General features: G+C 50.0%; 1 protein-coding gene across 6 annotated transcripts; it reads left to right on the top strand.

Annotated features, from left to right (window-relative positions):
• Positions 1-791: 791 nt before the first annotated feature.
• Positions 792-14,502, top strand: ZNF212 (zinc finger protein 212). 6 transcript variants are annotated; one of them, XM_085004963.1, is made up of 5 exons: positions 792-948; positions 9,552-9,936; positions 10,057-10,183; positions 11,378-11,470; positions 12,497-14,502. In XM_085004963.1, the coding sequence occupies exons 1-5, from the start codon at positions 803-805 to the stop codon at positions 12,634-12,636; spliced, it is 891 nt and encodes a 296-aa protein (XP_084861089.1). In that variant the 5' UTR covers positions 792-802; the 3' UTR covers positions 12,637-14,502. The 6 variants fall into 6 exon arrangements, with proteins under 6 accessions (XP_084861089.1, XP_084861087.1, XP_084861088.1 ...); XM_085004961.1 differs by having other exon boundaries at positions 12,516-14,502; XM_085004962.1 differs by having other exon boundaries at positions 12,519-14,502.
• The last annotated feature ends 1,666 nt before the right edge of the window (positions 14,503-16,168 follow it).

Below are 16,168 nucleotides of genomic sequence, written 5' to 3' on the forward strand. Positions count from 1 at the left end.
CGGCCTACGCCAGAGCCACAGCAAAGCGGGATCCGAGCCGCGTCTGCAACCTACACCACAGCTCACGGCAACGCCAGATCCTTAACCCACTGAGCAAGGCCAGGGATCGAACCCGCAACCTCATGGCTCCTAGTCGGATTCATTAACCCCTGAGCCACCACGGGAACTCCCTATTTCTAATTTCCAAAAAGCGAAGTAACATGTGTACTTTCGGGGAGTTACCGTCGTGGCGCAGGGGTTAACAAATCCGACTAGGAACCATGAGGTTGCAGGTTCGATCCCTGGCCTTGTTCAGTGGGTTAAGGATCCGGTGTTGTCGTGAGCTGGGGTGTAGGCCGCAGACGCGGCTCGGATCCCGCTTTGCTGTGGCTCTGGCGTAGGCTGGCGGCTACAGCTCCGATTAGACCCCTCGTCTGGGAACCTCCCTATGCCGAGGGAGCGGCCCAAGAACTAGCAAAAAGACAAAAAGAAAAAAGTGTACTTTCGGAATAACACCGCTTGCCGTCTGGGACTGTATCTCTTTTCCCCAACTAGAGTACACGTTCTTCCCTCTGGGCACAGTCTGAGTTTATACAGTTTTGAATCCCTCAAAGCCCTACCAGAGTGCTGGGCACGCAGAAGCGCTGGGCACGCGGTAAATTCCGAGCCTGCCCTCGGCTTGGAAGGACCAAGTCCCGTCCCGCTCCGGCCGAGCTCCCAGCGGCTGTTCACCCTCCTGCCGCACGGGGGCGCAAGGGGACTCCCGCACGGTGAGGATCCGCGGCCGGCGCCCGTCTTGGCCCCGGAGGGCCGCATTCCCACAATGCACCTTGTATCAACACAGCGCTGGGGGCGGCTTCGAGGAGGGGCCAGGGGCGCCCAGCGGACCCTCGCGCAGCCCGGGGCGTATCAGGCGGGGCGGGTGTGGAAGGGCGACTGGCAGCCATGGCGGAGTCGGCGCCCGCTCGGGTAAGCGTCCTCCCGGCGCCCGCCCGGGGGCGCGTTCGGGATGGTGGCGCCCCGACCGGGGCGGGGCTTCGAGGTGCGGACCGGGGAGGGGCTGGGCGTCCACGGGCTGCTGCCGGCGAGGCCAACGCCGACCTGCCCCCCACCCCCCGCGGCCCCAGCGCTGGGCTCTACCCCCGTCGGCTCCTTCCACGTCGGGCTAGAGCCTCCGCGCCACGCGCCTTCGCCGAGAAACTTCTCGGAGGCTTGTTTCATGTTCTTGCATTTGCGACCGTCCCGACACGTTTTCGTCGCGCCCTGGCGAGGTGGCGCGGGTTGGAAACCCTGGGTCCCCAGCAGCGCTGGCGAGCTGGCCCGTGCCCGGGCACCCCAGGGCTCAGGCTCTCAGACCAGCTTGTTCTCTGCCTGATGGGTTTCCTCATGCCTTCTGCCGTGCCTCCGGCTACAGATTTCTGTCCTGGGTTGAAGTCAGGCTGGCCTGCCTCTCCTTGGGGACAGGGTTACCTCACGGTGTAGTTGCTGGGTTTTGTTTTGAAGCTGTCGATCTTTCCCCCTCTTCCCCTCCCCCAGACATCACCCTTCCGGGAATGGCAAGACTGCGGGGCGGGCTTGGGCCTGGAGTCGGGAAACTGGATTTCAGCGTCAGTCAGTTCTCCGCTATCTAGTTGAGTAACTTTAGGCAACAGTGTTGGCGCCGGACCTCCACGTTGGGCTAGTTACTAGATGATCTCTAAGGTTCCAACTGCCTCCGACTCTCATTACTCCCGAGTGTTGGTTTCTTTGATGATACTAGAGGATTTGCTATGGAAAGGGCAGATGGAGTTTAATTGTTTTTTGGTTTTTTTGGCTTTTTTTTGGGGGGGGGGGCTTTTTTAGGGCCGCACCCACAGCACATGGAAGTTCCCAAGCGAGCTAGGGGTGTAGGGGTGTGGCCTACACCACAGCTCATGGCAATGCTGGATCCCCAACCCACTGAGGGAGGCCAGGGATGGAACCCGCGTTGTCACAGATGCTAGTCTGGTTTGTTTTTGCTGAGCCACCGGCGGGAACTCCGGCATTTCTTCATCCAGAAATACCTTCGGAATCCTGTGAGATCTTTGTGAGCATTGAGGGCTAAGGCGATGCTGGAGTGCCTGCACTTGATTTCTTATAGGAAGTGGGTAAGACCTAAGAGTGGAAGGATTGTAAGACTTAAAGAACAGGTGTTTGCTTTTAAAGAAGTTACAGTTGAATTTTGAAGACAAGACAGATGTCAACAATACCACAGTATTTACCTCATCTGACTCCCTTAACCTAAGGTGATCCAGTCAGGGACTTGCCTTTTCCTCAAGACCAAATGAGTCGTCCTAAAGTTGGGCAGGAGGACACGTTACTAACTTCCAGAGGACTTCTTCCTGACCGGTCAGTGCAGTTACCTACGTGTCTTCAACAGACCTTGTTAAAAGGACATCTTAAAGAGCCTCCAAATCCCCAACTCCACTTTAAGTAATTTATTGATCTGTCATTGCGGAACGTATTTAAATTGCCTGTGAACATATTTCCATCCTTATCTTCAGATGAGGATGCTGTACCTCTTATTTGAAGTATGGCCAAGTAGGTGCCTGGATGAAAACACCTAAAAATACTGAGGTGAAAAAACACCAATGTATTTGAAATGCATCTGGTAAAGAATACTTGGAGCCCAAAGACTAAGTGAAAGAGGGAACTCCTGAGAGGTAAACAGAGTTCTGAAGCCAACTTTGAGGGGATTTGCTGAACATTCATCTGTAGTGTTTATGAACTCAAGAGGTCTGGAAAATAGAAGACAAAACTCGGAGCCTAAGGTGGGAGTCTAAAATGCCTCCTACACCAATCCTATAAAGCCGAGACTCCAAAGGGCAACATTCAGGGTGAACTGGAAGTAAGCTCCTACCCCGGCAATTGCAGAGAAAATCCCCTCAAACCTTGGTGTTGAGAGCTGGGTGCACGGTAGCCCTTGAGAATTCATGATGACTCTCAAGTGGGTTTAGTGCCTGAAGTCATACAACCTGGGTGTCTGGGAAAAAACCTTAAGCCAAGAGTTTAGTTTGTCTCCAGCTATCTTTCAGATATAAATACACATCTTCTCTGCAGGAATCTACAGTTAACTCAGACTTCAAATAACTCCATAGATAAAATTCCAAGACAAACAAGTTCACAATAAAAAATTACCAAGCAATGAGAAACTACAAGAGAAAGCTGGTAAAATTAATGGGAAATAAAAGTAGACCTCCAGAGATTTCAGATACTACTATTCTAGAAGAAAAACATGTTGGAATTCAAGTAGGAACACACACACACACACAGTCTGCACTGGAGACCGTATTTGATGAATACCTAATGTTTGAAGATACTGTAGGACTGATGCAGATGCTAATTCTTAGAAGCCCAGAAGATCCTAATCAGGCTAAACATTAAGAAATCTCTACCTAGAAACATGGTGAAAGTACAGAATACAAGACAACTCTTAAAAACAGCCAAAGGAAAAAGATGACCTTCAGACGAACCTTGTAAGACTAATGGGGTGCAGCTTCCCAACAACAATGGAAACCAGACAGCGGTAGAATGGTATCTTCAAAGGGCTAAAAGAAAATAACCATGTAATCCCAGATTTGTATACTCAGCAAAAGCATCTTTCAGAAACCAACAGTAAAATAAAGATTTTTCAGACAAAACTGACAATTTGTTACCAATGTACTCTCATAAAAGGAAATTCAAGTGGAAAATGCAAATACAAGAAAGTATGATGATTCATTATTAAAATGGGTAAATCTAAACAAATGTTAATTGAACAAAATAATCTCTTACATGGTTAAAGACAAGGGCAGAATTAAAATACATGGCAGCATTGATGTAAAAGTTAGGAAGAGATGGTCAGAATTCAGATAAAGATCTTTGTAAGTATGTCTAGGTAATTACATACTTATGTCTATAATTACATACATATGTCTAGGATGGTTGCTAAAAGACTAGAAACTGACTGTATAACTTACAATTTAAAAAGGGGGAATAATAAAAAATCTAAAAAGGTAAGAAATATGGGATAAGCAGCACAAAGGTAAAAATAAGTAAAAATGATGACAATAAGTGTAAATGGACTAAATGTTCTAGCTAAAAGGCAAAGATGGATAGGATGAGTTAAAGCTCAACAAATGGTTTATAAAAGATACAGCTAAAAGAGGTGGAGTTCCTTCGTGGCTCAGTGGTTAACGAACCCAGCTAGTGACCATGAGGTTGCATGTTTGATCCCTGGCCTGGCTCAGTGGATCCGGAGTTGCTGTGGACTGTGGTGTGGGTCGCAGACACAGCTCAGATCCCATGTGGCTGTGGAGTAGGCCCACAGCTGCAGTTCTGACTCAGTCCCTAGCCTGGGAACCTCATATGCCGTGGGTGCGGCCCTAAAAAGACAAAGGACAAAAAAAAAAAAAAAAAAAATATATATATATATATATATATACGTATATATATATACAACTGAAAGACAAAACTATAGAATTAGTTGAATATAAGAGGGTATAAAAATATGTACCAGACTAATATGAAGCAAAAGAAAATTGGCTCAGCTGCATCAATATTGCTAGAGATACAGGGCCCCTACTACTTTTATAATGGCAGAAGACTTCATTTACCAGCCTGATAGGACATTTCTGACTTATATGCACCTGATTATATAGCTCAAAATATATAAAAGAAAAATTGATGGAACTACCAGGAAAATTCACCATCATAGTAGAGATTTTAATGCAACCTTAGTATTTTATGAGCAGAAGAAAATTGCTAAGGGTGTAGTACACCCAGTAGAGACTTCTTAGATGATGGGAATTTACCTCTGTCCTGTTCAGTATGGTAGCCACAAGTTACATGTGGCTTTTGAGCACTCGAAGTGTGTAGCTCAATAGCTGAGGAACTGACATTTTAATTTTTTTTTTTTTTTTGTCTTTTTGTCTTTTTTGTTGTTGTTGTTGTTGCTATTTCTTGGGCCGCTCCCGCGGCATATGGAGGTTCCCAGGCTAGGGGTTGAATTGGAGCTGTAGCCACCAGCCTATGCCAGAGCCACAGCAACTCGGGATCCAAGCCGCGTCTGCAACCTACACCACAGCTCACGGCAACGCCGGATCGTTAACCCACTGAGCATAGGGCAGGGATCGAACCTGCAACCTCATGGTTCCTAGTCGGATTCGTTAACCACTGCGCCACGACGGGAACTCCACATTTTAATTTTTTAATGAAAGCGTCTATGTGTTTCTAGGGCCTGTTATATTGGACCTCACAGATATAGAGGACAATATTCACTTTTTATCCACATACCTGTCAATATATAATTTCAGTGTTTAGAGAGTTTAATGCAGGAAAAAGAGAGGGCAGAAAGATACACCCTATTAGGAATGAAAGTAGGGAGTTCCCGTCATGGCTCAGCAGAAACAAATCTGACTAGTAACCGTGAGGATGCAAGTTTGATTCCTGACCTCGATCCGTGGGTTAAGGATCCGGCATTGCCATGAGCTGTGGTGTAGGTTGCAGACATGGCTTGGATCCTGCGTTGCTGTGGCTGTGGTGTAGGCCACTGGCCACAACTCAGATTTGACCCCTAGCCTGGGAACCTCCATATGCTGTGGGGTAGCCCTAAAAAGACAAAAAAAAGGGAATGCAAGTGTGTTCTGCTGGTTGATGCTAACTGTAAAATGGGACCTCGGGAGGTGGTTGACCAGAACATCACCCTGCACGCGTCCCGTGCGGCTTGGGATTCATCGGGTGATTCCAGAACCTGCCAGCCTGTGATTGGTTCCTCTTGAGCTGGAGTCGGGCAGAGACAGACTGTCCCTGCCGGACCTCCTTAATTGCAGATTCGTGAGCGAAACAGCTTGTGTATAGCAATTGACGATTGGGACAGGTACCTATGGAATATGTTTCAATATCAAGATATATTAAAAATACCTTAGAAAGTAATGTATACTGTATGTATGAGTGGAAGCATTTTCTTCTAAAAATGTCATTTCTCCAGTTTATCCGTAGATTTGATACAGTTCCACAGTCTTTAAAGATATTTTTGTGAAACCATTCAAGCTTGTACACTATCAACAGGCCAAAAATAGCCACGACACTCCTGTAAGACAGGGAGCCAGGACCTGTCATACCAGGTGTTGTTAGTTACCCAAAAGCTGTGGTCCATTTCCCCAGTCCCAGCTCCTGGCAACCACTCATCTCTGGTTTCTGTCCTTATAGGTTTGCCTTTTCCGGAATGGCATGTAAATGGCACACAGCATGTGGCTTTTTGTGTCTGGCTTCTTTCACTTGGCTTAGTGATTTCGAGGTTCATCCATGTTGTTACAAGTATCAATAATTGGTTCCTTTTAATAGCCGAGTTGCATTCTAACCTGTGGCGTGTTTCTTTCCTCAGGCTGAGTAACAGCAGGCTTGTTGTCTCGTGGTTCTGGAGGCGAGAAGCCTGAAATCAAGGTGTCGCTGGGTTGGTTCCTTAGGAGGACCATGAGGGAGAAGCTGTTCCATGCCCCCGTCTAGCTTCTGGTGGGGCCACGTGTTTCCTTGACTGGTGGCAGCGTACCTGCGCCTCCATTCTCCCGTGCCCCTCTTCTCGCTCTGCTGCCCGCCCCCTCCTCCCTGTGTGCGTCTGTCTCTGTGCTCACATCTCTCCTACTTGATAAGGGCGCTACTCACACCAGTCACACTGGAATAGAGCCCACCCTCGTGACCTCACTTTCTTGATTGTTTGTGGATGGTTGCTTTTTAGGGCCGCACTTGGGGCATCTGGAAGTTCCCAGGCTAGGGGTCGAATCAGAGCTTCAGCTGCCAGTTTACACCACAGCCACGGTAATGCCAGATCCACGCCTTGTCTGCAACCTACACCACAGCTCACAGCAATGCCAGATCCTTAACCCACTGAGCGAGGCCAGGGCTCAAACCCTCGTGCTCATGGATACTAGTTGGGTTTGTTACCGCCGAGCCACAACGGCAACTCCCATGACCTCACTCTAAATTGACGACCCCAGTAAAGGCTGTCTCCAACTAAGAGCGAGTTTTGAGGTACAGAGGGTGAGGACTTCCACGTGTCTTTTTGGGGAGACATGATCCAACCCATAATATATAAACGGAGCAGGTGGTTTATCCATTCGCCTACCAGTTGATGGACATTTGAATTGTGATAGATCGTGATAGATAATTTAAAACAGAAGGGAGAGAAACTTGGCTTAACCACGCTTTTTAACCTTTGACCCTGTGGGGGAGGAGGATGCTATTTTTCTGCTCAGGTCCCAGCCCACCTTCCTGTTTGGAAGAAGTGCTAGCAGGCAAAACAGTGCTGGGCCAAAGAGGCGCCTCCAAAAAGCTACAGACTTAAAAGCGGGACGTATGATGAAATGAATTTATTCAGAAATCTGATGTTTTGTTTTATTTGTGTTTTTCTTTTAATTAAACTTTTCTTTAAATTTTTTTAAGGGCATATTGAAGTTTTTGACTCCTATGCTCAGTAGTGGACTGAGGTGGGTCACCGGAGTAGGTCACGGCCAAACCGAAGTGTTCGGTTCTGTGCCATTTGGTTTCGTGTTGTTCCCTGTTCTGGTGACCATGAGCTCAGGCCCTTGCAGTTCTTCCCAAGATACTTCCTTTCAGCGTCTTGGTTTCACTGTCCCCATTGTGGTTAGAGCAGCAGCCTTGAAGAAAGTGTGTGCCGTGGAAGGGAATACGAAGCTTTAGGGCTTTAGGACTGAAATGAACATGCAGTGGGATGATGGGGCGAGAGGACAGCTTCAGGAAGACATCTCAAGTGTTGGGTTTCGTCATTTGAAGCTTCAACCACAGTGATTTTTCTACTGTCACGGACAGACCATAAAAATGTGAAGTGGAAGGAAAATGTCAGAGAACTTAAACCATATAAGCAAATGTGTATTCACAATTTAGTAGGTGTTTTACTGTTGGTGGGAATGTAGATTGGTGCAACCACTGTGGAAAACTGTGGAGATTCCTCAGAGAACTAAACCACCATTTGATCCAGCAGTCCCACTCCTGGGCATCTATCCAGAGAAAACCATGACTCAAAACGATACATGTTCCCCAGTGTTCGGTGCAGCACCTTATCTACAACAGGGAAGACATGTGATCAGCCTAAATACCCATCAGCAGAGGAGTGGGTCCAGAAGATGTGGTACATACACACAATGGAATATTACTCAGCCTTTAAAAGGAACGAAATAATGGCATCTGCAGCAACATGGATGGACATAGAAATTATGCTAAGTGAGTCAGTCAGACAATGAGACACCAACATCATGTGCTATCACTGACATGTGGAATCTAAAAAAAGGACACAATGAACTTCTTTGCAGAGCAGAAACTGACTCACAGACTTTGAAAAACTTACAGTTTCCTAATGAGACATGTTGGATGCACTGAGAGTTTGGGATGGAAATCCCAAATTTGGTTGTGATGAGTATTGTGCAACTATAAATGTAATAAAATTCATTGAGTAATGAAAAGGAATTTAGTAGGTGTTTTCACTGTATTAGCTGCTAGGTTACAAAGGTGACTGAGGTGAGACTTGTAGGTCCTGCTAAGGATTTTGTCTTGACTTGGGGGAGCTGCCGAGAGGTTTTCAGCAGGAGTGACATGATCAGCTGTGAAGCGGCAGGAATGTGGAGTCAGCAGTGAGTGTAAATCACCTCATCTATCATAGCAAAGTATACAAACAGTCCCAAATATCAAACAGAGAAAAAAAGGCTTAAAACACAGGAAAGTCTCATGGAGTATTCTGACAGTGAAATGCAGGTAACAAAACATATACAATATGATTGCAGTTTTGCTGAAAAAGAAATAAGTTGAAAGATGAAAAAACCTTATAGGAAATATACCAAAATTCTAACAGCTTATTTCTGAATGGTGGTATTTTACATAATTTTTTCTTTTTTTTCCTTCTTTTTTTTCCCCTGCACCCAGGGTGTATGGGAGTTCCCTGGCCAGAGATCAGATCTGAATGGCAGCTGAGACCTACACCACAGCTGCAGCAATGCTGGATCCTTAACCCACTGTGCTTGCTGGGCCAGGGATCAAACTCATGCCTCAGGAGCAACATAAGCCACTGCAGAGACAATGTTGAATCCTTAACCCTCTGTGTTACAGGGGGAACTCCCATAATTTTTTCTTTCTTTCTTTTCAGTATTTTCTTGTTACAGTGTATGTATATAATTTGCAGTATCAGGATATAAAAGCACATGCTTTTTAAATTTTAAACAGAAACTGGGGAGTTCCCAGTGTAGCTCCGCAGTAACAAACCTGACTAGCATCCATGAGGACATGGGTTCGATCCCTGGCCTTGCTGTGAGCGTTGGTGTAGATCACAGACACAGCTCGGATTTGGTGTGGCTGTGGCTGTGGCCTAGGCCTACAGCTGCAGCTGCAATTCGACCTCTAGCCTAGGAACTTCCATATGCCACAGGTGCAGCCCTAAAAAACGGAAAAAAAAAGAAAGAAAAAGAAAAACTGGACAGCTGTAAACGCTTCTGGACCCACTGTGCTTTATACCTCTTGTTTGGAAGTGACACTGACCGCCTGACCCTGTGCCTGCTTCTTCAGCACAGGAGGAAGCGCCGCTCCACCCCTTTGACTTCCTCCTTGTTGCCCCCACAAGCCACAGAGAAAAGCTCCTACTTGCCAGCCACGGAGATCTCACTCTGGACGGTGGTGGCCGCCATCCAGGCCGTGGAGAAGAAGGTGGAGGCCCAGGCCGCCCGGCTGCAGAGCCTGGAGGGGCGGACGGGCACGGCCGAGAAGAAGCTGGCCGACTGCGAGAAGACGGCCCTGGAGTTCGGGAACCAGCTGGAGGGCAAGTGGGCGGTGCTGGGGACGCTGCTGCAGGAGTACGGGCTGCTGCAGAGGCGCCTGGAGAACATGGAGAACCTGCTGAGGAACCGCAACTTCTGGGTCCTGCGGCTGCCCCCGGGCAGCAGGGGCGAGGCCCCCAAGGTGAGCCCGGGGTGGGGAGTCCGACCGGAGGGCGGGGCCCAGCCCTTAGGGAAGATTCACAGTGGCTTTTCCTCGTGCCCGTAACTGGCGGTCCTCACTGTGTGACATTTGTGATTTCAGGTGTCCAGGTCACTTGAGAGTGATGGGGTCTGCTTCTCTGAGCAGGACTGGGAGAACCTGGAGGGCTGGCAGAAGGAGCTCTACGCTAACGTGATGAGGAGCAACTATGAGGCTCTGGTCTCTCTGAGTGAGTAGCCGTTTCTCTAGACATCCTGCGGTTCCCGGCCGAGAAGCTTGCAACCCAGGCCACATCTGTGATTCCGGTGGGCTTTGGATCCTCCCTTGACCTCGGCTGGCTTGAGAAATGGGGGTCTCCAAGCCTGCAGTTTATGGAGACTTTTGGAAGGGCCCCGGTGTTTTGCATTTTAAGTCCTTCTTTATGGGGTCACAGTCAGTTCTTGATAATATTTACTGCTAGATAAGACGTCATCGCGGGCCTCATGTTTTTAATACTTAAGACCGTTCAACAAGAAATCCTCTGTTACCTGGGGGCCGGGCATGCAGCAGAGGCTCACCAGACAGGGTCTCTTGGCATTTGCCTGGGATTGACAGCCAGTGTTTGTGGTCTCAGTGTTCATTTTGTGTTGATTTGAAGCGCTGCCTGATAGATGTACATCTTTGTGTGTAAAATATAGGTTGTTACATAATAAGTGCATTTTGTTTGGTTGACAAAATTTTTCTTTTCTTTTTTTTTTTTCAGGGCCACACCTGCTGCATATGGAGGTTCCCAAGCTAGGGGTGGAATCGGACCTATAGCTGCCGGCCTACACCACAGCCACAGCAATGCAGGATCTGAGCTGAGTCTGTGACTTACAGCACAGCTGATGGTAGTGGCAGATCCTTAACCCACTGAGCGAGGCCAAGGATTGAACCTGCATCCTCATGGATACTGGTCAGGTTCGTGATGGCTGAGGCGCAATGGGAACTCCTGACAGAGTCTTTAAAAACCTAGGTCCATGGAGGGTTGCAAGGCCAGTGTGACCGGAGCGGGGTGGCGGGGGGGGGGGGGGGGCGGTGGCAGATGGGTCAGAAGTGACTGTGATTTCGGCTTGGCCACCTGTTCTGCCAGTGGCAGTTTCCTCTGCTGTCACGGGGGGATGGCAGAGCCCCTGTTAGCTTGCAGTGCTGTGGCCCAGGTGAAATTAGGTTCCCGGGAGGGAGACCGTGTCACTGGAAGGGGGTTGGAGAAGAGCCCCACCACCTGCGCCACAAGCAGATGAGAAGGAGCAGCGAAGGCAGCAGGCAGCTGAAGGGATTGCTCCAATTGCCATCCTTTTCGCATCGAAGCTTTAATGTCAGCGCCATGACGCTGGTCACCTTTTTCATTGGCAAATGACCCGGTCCTCTCTCCTGGGCTCACATTGTGCCATTTCCACCCCAGAGGTGCTGGGCCAGCCAGAAGGAGAAGCAGAGTTGGGTACAGAGATGCTGGGAGACTTGGAGGAGGGAGAAGGCCCTGGTGGTGACCACCCAGGTGAGTGGCTCCAGAATATTCCACCCGTCCCCACGCCCTGCAACCTAGAGTGAGCTTTCCCACTGTTAAACTGAACAACACTGATGCTCTGTAGCCTCAGCTGGCATCTGTTTGTTCCAGGTTCCTTTATGATTAGCATTAGTTCATCTGTTATATGTGTACCTCCCCCTTAACTGCCGTGTGGCGTCCTTAAGACTCACGGCCGCATCCTGCTTCCTCACGCCCTACAGAGTGCAGAGCCTGACAGGCCTCAGTCTAACCCCCAGAGACTGAGAATAGGGTTGTCACTTCTTCAGGAGGGAAGTTAACTGGGTCAGAGGCAGGAGAAACAGCTGTAAACCAGGTAATGGGAGAAAATGTAGGGAGAACAGAGCTGGATACATGAAATTTTAAACTACAGGTTTGGGGTTTTTTTTCCTTTTATTCACATTTATTTTAGCACTCTGTAACACTTAAATTAGTATAGGTGTTACAGTATATTTTGCCTTTTTTTTTTTTTTTTTTTTTTTTTGCCATTTCTTGGGCCGCTCCCACAGCATATGGAGGGTCCCAGGCTAAGGGTCAAATTGGAGCTGTAGCTGCCAGCCTACGCCAGAGCCACAGCAACGCGGGATCTGAGCCACATCTGCGAGCTACATACACCACAGCTCACGGCAACGCAGGATCCTCCACCCAGTGAGCAAGGCCAGAGATCGAACCTGCAACCTCATGGTTCCTAGTCGGATTTGTCAACCCCTGAGCCACTAAGGGAACTCCCCTATTTGCCATTTTTCACAGAGGTTGAAGACAAGCTTTTAGACAAGCTTGGAGAGTTTATAACATTGTCCTGTAAGAATGAAATATCTAGATTTCCAATCAGTCTCTACCTGAGTGTAGGTTTAGTTTTTGGAACCCAGACAGTCTCATCTTCTTCCAAACTGTCCTAACCCCTTGGTCCTGGGTACTTTGAGGTGAGCCCTTGTGGAATTCCCAGATGTTTGTTTAGCTCTGAAAAAAACCGAAGGTGCTAGAATGTGCTCTTCTCAGTGGCTCCTCTTTGTCTTAGCAGCAGAGGGGCGTCTGATGAAGCAGGAGCTGCAGTGCGCGCGGGACGGCGCTGTGCACCCCCGCGGGGCGATCTCGGGCCTCGCCCAAGCGCACGCTTTCCTGAGCCCGGAGCCGACTGAGCTCGGGGACGGTCAGGGCGGCTCTGGCCTCTCGGAGTCAGGTCCTGGGGACACGCATGCAGAGGAGCCCGTTGAGGGCAGGAGAGACCCTGGTGGTGGCCGGACTCTGGGCTGCTCCCCGAAGCAGACATCTCACAGGCCCCTGCAGCTGGGGCAGGAGTGCAGGCAGGGCCCGAAGCTGAAAAGAGACATTCCTGGCCCCTACGAATGTTCCGAGTGCGAGCTCAGCTTCCGCTGTAAGCAGCAGCTGGCCGCCCATCTGCGGACCCACACGGAGTCGGGGTCTCACACAGCCTTGGAGCCAGAGAGCCTTCGGCCCCGGCCCCGGCTCAAGCCCCCATCCAGGAAGGCGAAGCTGCATCAGTGTGACGTGTGCCCCCGGAGCTTCAGCTGCAGGGTGAGCCTGCTGACCCACCAGCGCTGCCACCTGCAGGCGGGGCCCAGCGCCAGCCCCCAGGTCCAGGAGCGGTTCTCGCCCAACAGCCTGGTCGCATTGCCCGGCCATATCCCTTGGAGGAAAAGCCGGAGTTCCCTCATCTGCAGTTACTGCGGCAAGAGCTTCAGCCACCCATCGGACTTGGTGCGGCACCAGCGCATCCACACGGGCGAGCGGCCCTACAGCTGCACCGAGTGTGAGAAGAGCTTTGTCCAGAAGCAGCACCTCCTGCAGCACCAGAAGATCCACCAGCGGGAGCGGGGTGGGCCGGCCCTGGAGCCGGGAAGGCCCAATGGCCAGCTTTAGAAGTGCCAGCCCCTCGCCCGGCTGGGGGGGGCGGAGGGGGCTGGCACTGTCCCCCCAAAGAGACACTGCAGAGTCAGGGACTGATGCTTCCTGAGGAGAGTCGCTCTGACTTCTTCCCCGTGACCAGGCGTCAGGCCAAGCCCCTAGGGCTCTCCTGCTATGTCTTTTCACCCTGCTGCCAAGTTGCCATCTCTTTGGCACCTCGAGTGTCTGGTTTCCCATCTGAGCTGATGGTTCTGGGCCAGGGTTGGCTCCTTGAGCCCGCAGGCTGGTGCCCAGTTCCAGGGCCTGTCCGGCTCTCGGGTCTTCCAGGGGTGGAGTCGGGCTGGAAGAGTGAGCTGGGCGGGGAAGAGCCTTGGGGGCAGAGCCCACGTCCTCTTCCTTTGTAGTCTCTCTGTTAATAACAAGTGAAGGAATAATTTAAATGAACTGCTCACCCTGCTCTAAAGAACCTTTTTTCAAATTAGATTTTAGTTGATTTAAACAAAAGTCTGATACTTTAAAATTTTTCCAAGGTTATAGCAGTTGCTCCTAACGTGGGGACCGGGCCTGCCCTCTAGGAGGGGGTCATTTCCAGGGCTTCTTCAGCCCACCCACCACTAGGCCTGAGACCAGGCCATGTGCTGGGCTCCCTTGCACGGTGGCCCCAGCACTCTGGAGGTGGGCAGCTGACCAGGGGAAGGACGTGGGGAGGGTAGACCCCCTGCCCCTGTTGGGCGCCAAGGTCCTGGAAAGGAGCTGAGAGCACAGCGCCGCTTCCTCGAGCTTGGATCTCTGTCCATGGCCCTCTCTGCTCCTCGCGTGGTTCCGCAGCCTCCCAGGCCAGAAGACTGCTTTGTTACTTCAGGTCGTTCAGCCTGTGCCAGTGGTTGCTTGAGTTAGTTCCCGTCACACCCGTTGTTTCTTGAGGCAGTTCCAGTCACACGCTTTTCCACATTAGTTCTGGGATTGGCTGTTCTCGAGATGATGGAGAAAAGGCACACGGGTGCCTGTCTCTTGGGAGTGTTGAACGCCTGCCCCACTGCTGTCGGGGGGGAGTGGGCTCCTGGGCCCTATGTGAGTGTCCCCTTTGATGATCTGCAGTTGCCTAGAATAAAACTTGCTACTAGTAAAAAGAAAAAAAAGTGCTTGTGTTTGATGTTTCCGTCTACCTGTGAAAAACACCCTTTGGGGCCAGGTGGAGGCAGTGTCTGACCTGGAGCAGTGCCAGAGGCCTGGGCACGCCTGACCCGTGTCCTCACACCAGGAGGGCGTGCCTGGGAATGTTCTCAGGACCTGCCAAGGTGGTCAAGGTGCAGGCGGTCTGGGAGTTAGAAGGTGGGAGGGAGAGAGCAGGTGCGCCCGGAGCACTGGGGACCTTAGATGGATGTCTAGCTGTGTGGGTCCATCTTAAACATTCGGGGTGAGTGGGAAATTAAGAATTTGGGAGGTCTTTAACAGTACCATTTCTGTAAATTAAAAAACACATGTACACCAAACAAATCATCTTGGAGTTCCTGTCATGGCGCAGCAGAAACAAATCCAGCTAGGAACCATGAGGTTGTGGGTTCGAGCCCTGGCCTTGCTCAGTGGGTTAAGGATCTGGCGTTGCTGTGAGCTGTGGTGTACGTTGCAGACGCGGCTCGGATCCCACGTTGCTGTGGCTGTGGTGTAGGCCGGCAGCTGTAGCTCCGATTCGACCCCTAGCCTGGGAACCTCCGTATGCCGTGGGTGTGGCCCTAAAAAAAGGGGGAAAAAATCATTTTGCAAAAACATGTAGAAACAAAAAGTTGCATAGAAGCATTACAGTTGCCCAGGGGAGGAGTGAGTGGGATACGGGCCTAAAAAGGAGTAAATTAAATAAATAGGTAAAAAAGAACTTGGTCGCTGTGAGGCATCCGTGAACTTGGTGTAGGTACGGACGTGCAGGGAGGTTGTCACAGGGCCTCGCCGTGAGAGGTCTCAGCTGCGTTGTGAGGAGGACAACCGGAGTGGCTCCTAAATCCCTCCCACGGTCTCCTGCCCCCAGGCTCTTGCCTCATAGACTTCACGGTTCCTACCTCCCGACCAAGGCGTGAAGGTGACCAAACTTTGCCTTGCATTGCGGGGAGAAAAGCAAAGGACAAGAGAAAGTTAGCAAAGTTAGCATCTTCTTGAGGCAAGGAAATAATTGCATTGAGCAGTCAGAATAGTGTAGTAATAATGGCTGGTATTTACTGAGCACTCATGCGATAGTCACTGCTTTAAGTTCATGAGGAAAAAAAACCCTCACAAGACCCTCTGTGGTGGGTGTGATTATTACCCGATTTTACACGTGAGACTCGGGAAGAGACCTGAGAGGTGGCAGTGAACCCCAGGCCATCTTACTTCAGAGCCCACACACTTGACTACAATCAGGTTCCGTGTGTCTGGGTTGGATTCTAAGTCCTTGTTACCCGAGTGTGGTCTCTGTACCAGCAGCATCCCCTGGGAGCTTGGTACACATGCAGACTCTGACTCACTGATGGTGGGCTTTTGTTTTGTTTTTGGCTGTGCCTGAAGCATGCAGGAGTTCCCCTGCCAGGGATCAAACCCTGGGAGCCACTGCAATGACAACACTGGATCCTTACCCCACTGAGCCACATGGGAACTCCATATACCGAAGTCTGAATACCACTGATTTACTGAAGCTTTTCTAAACAAGACCAGCTGTCAAAAATTAGAGCGTTCTTCACTGAACACAGCTTGTTAAATACTAACATTTTCTTTCGAATCCATTTTTCAGACTCTGCTTGCCTCTTATTTTATGAGGTCACAATTTACCAGAAATTT

Source organism: Sus scrofa, chromosome 18, assembly GCF_054392235.1.
Source record: "Sus scrofa isolate SSC_HxYL_T2T_F1_AM1 chromosome 18, Sscrofa_HxYL_maternal_Yorkshire_Landrace_v2.0, whole genome shotgun sequence".
NCBI lineage: Eukaryota > Metazoa > Chordata > Mammalia > Artiodactyla > Suidae > Sus > Sus scrofa.

What these genes read in the sequence shown, in the direction of transcription:
- ZNF212 (XM_085004961.1), top strand. Translation starts at nt 803, where the DNA reads ATGCACCTTGTATCAACACAGCGCTGGGGGCGGCTTCGAGGAGGGGCC. An exon ending in GCAGGGGCGAGGCCCCCAAG is followed by an intron (nt 9,937 to 10,056) that starts GTGAGCCCGGGG and finishes TTGTGATTTCAG; the next exon opens with GTGTCCAGGTCACTTGAGAG. An exon ending in TGAGGCTCTGGTCTCTCTGA is followed by an intron (nt 10,184 to 11,377) that starts GTGAGTAGCCGT and finishes TTTCCACCCCAG; the next exon opens with AGGTGCTGGGCCAGCCAGAA.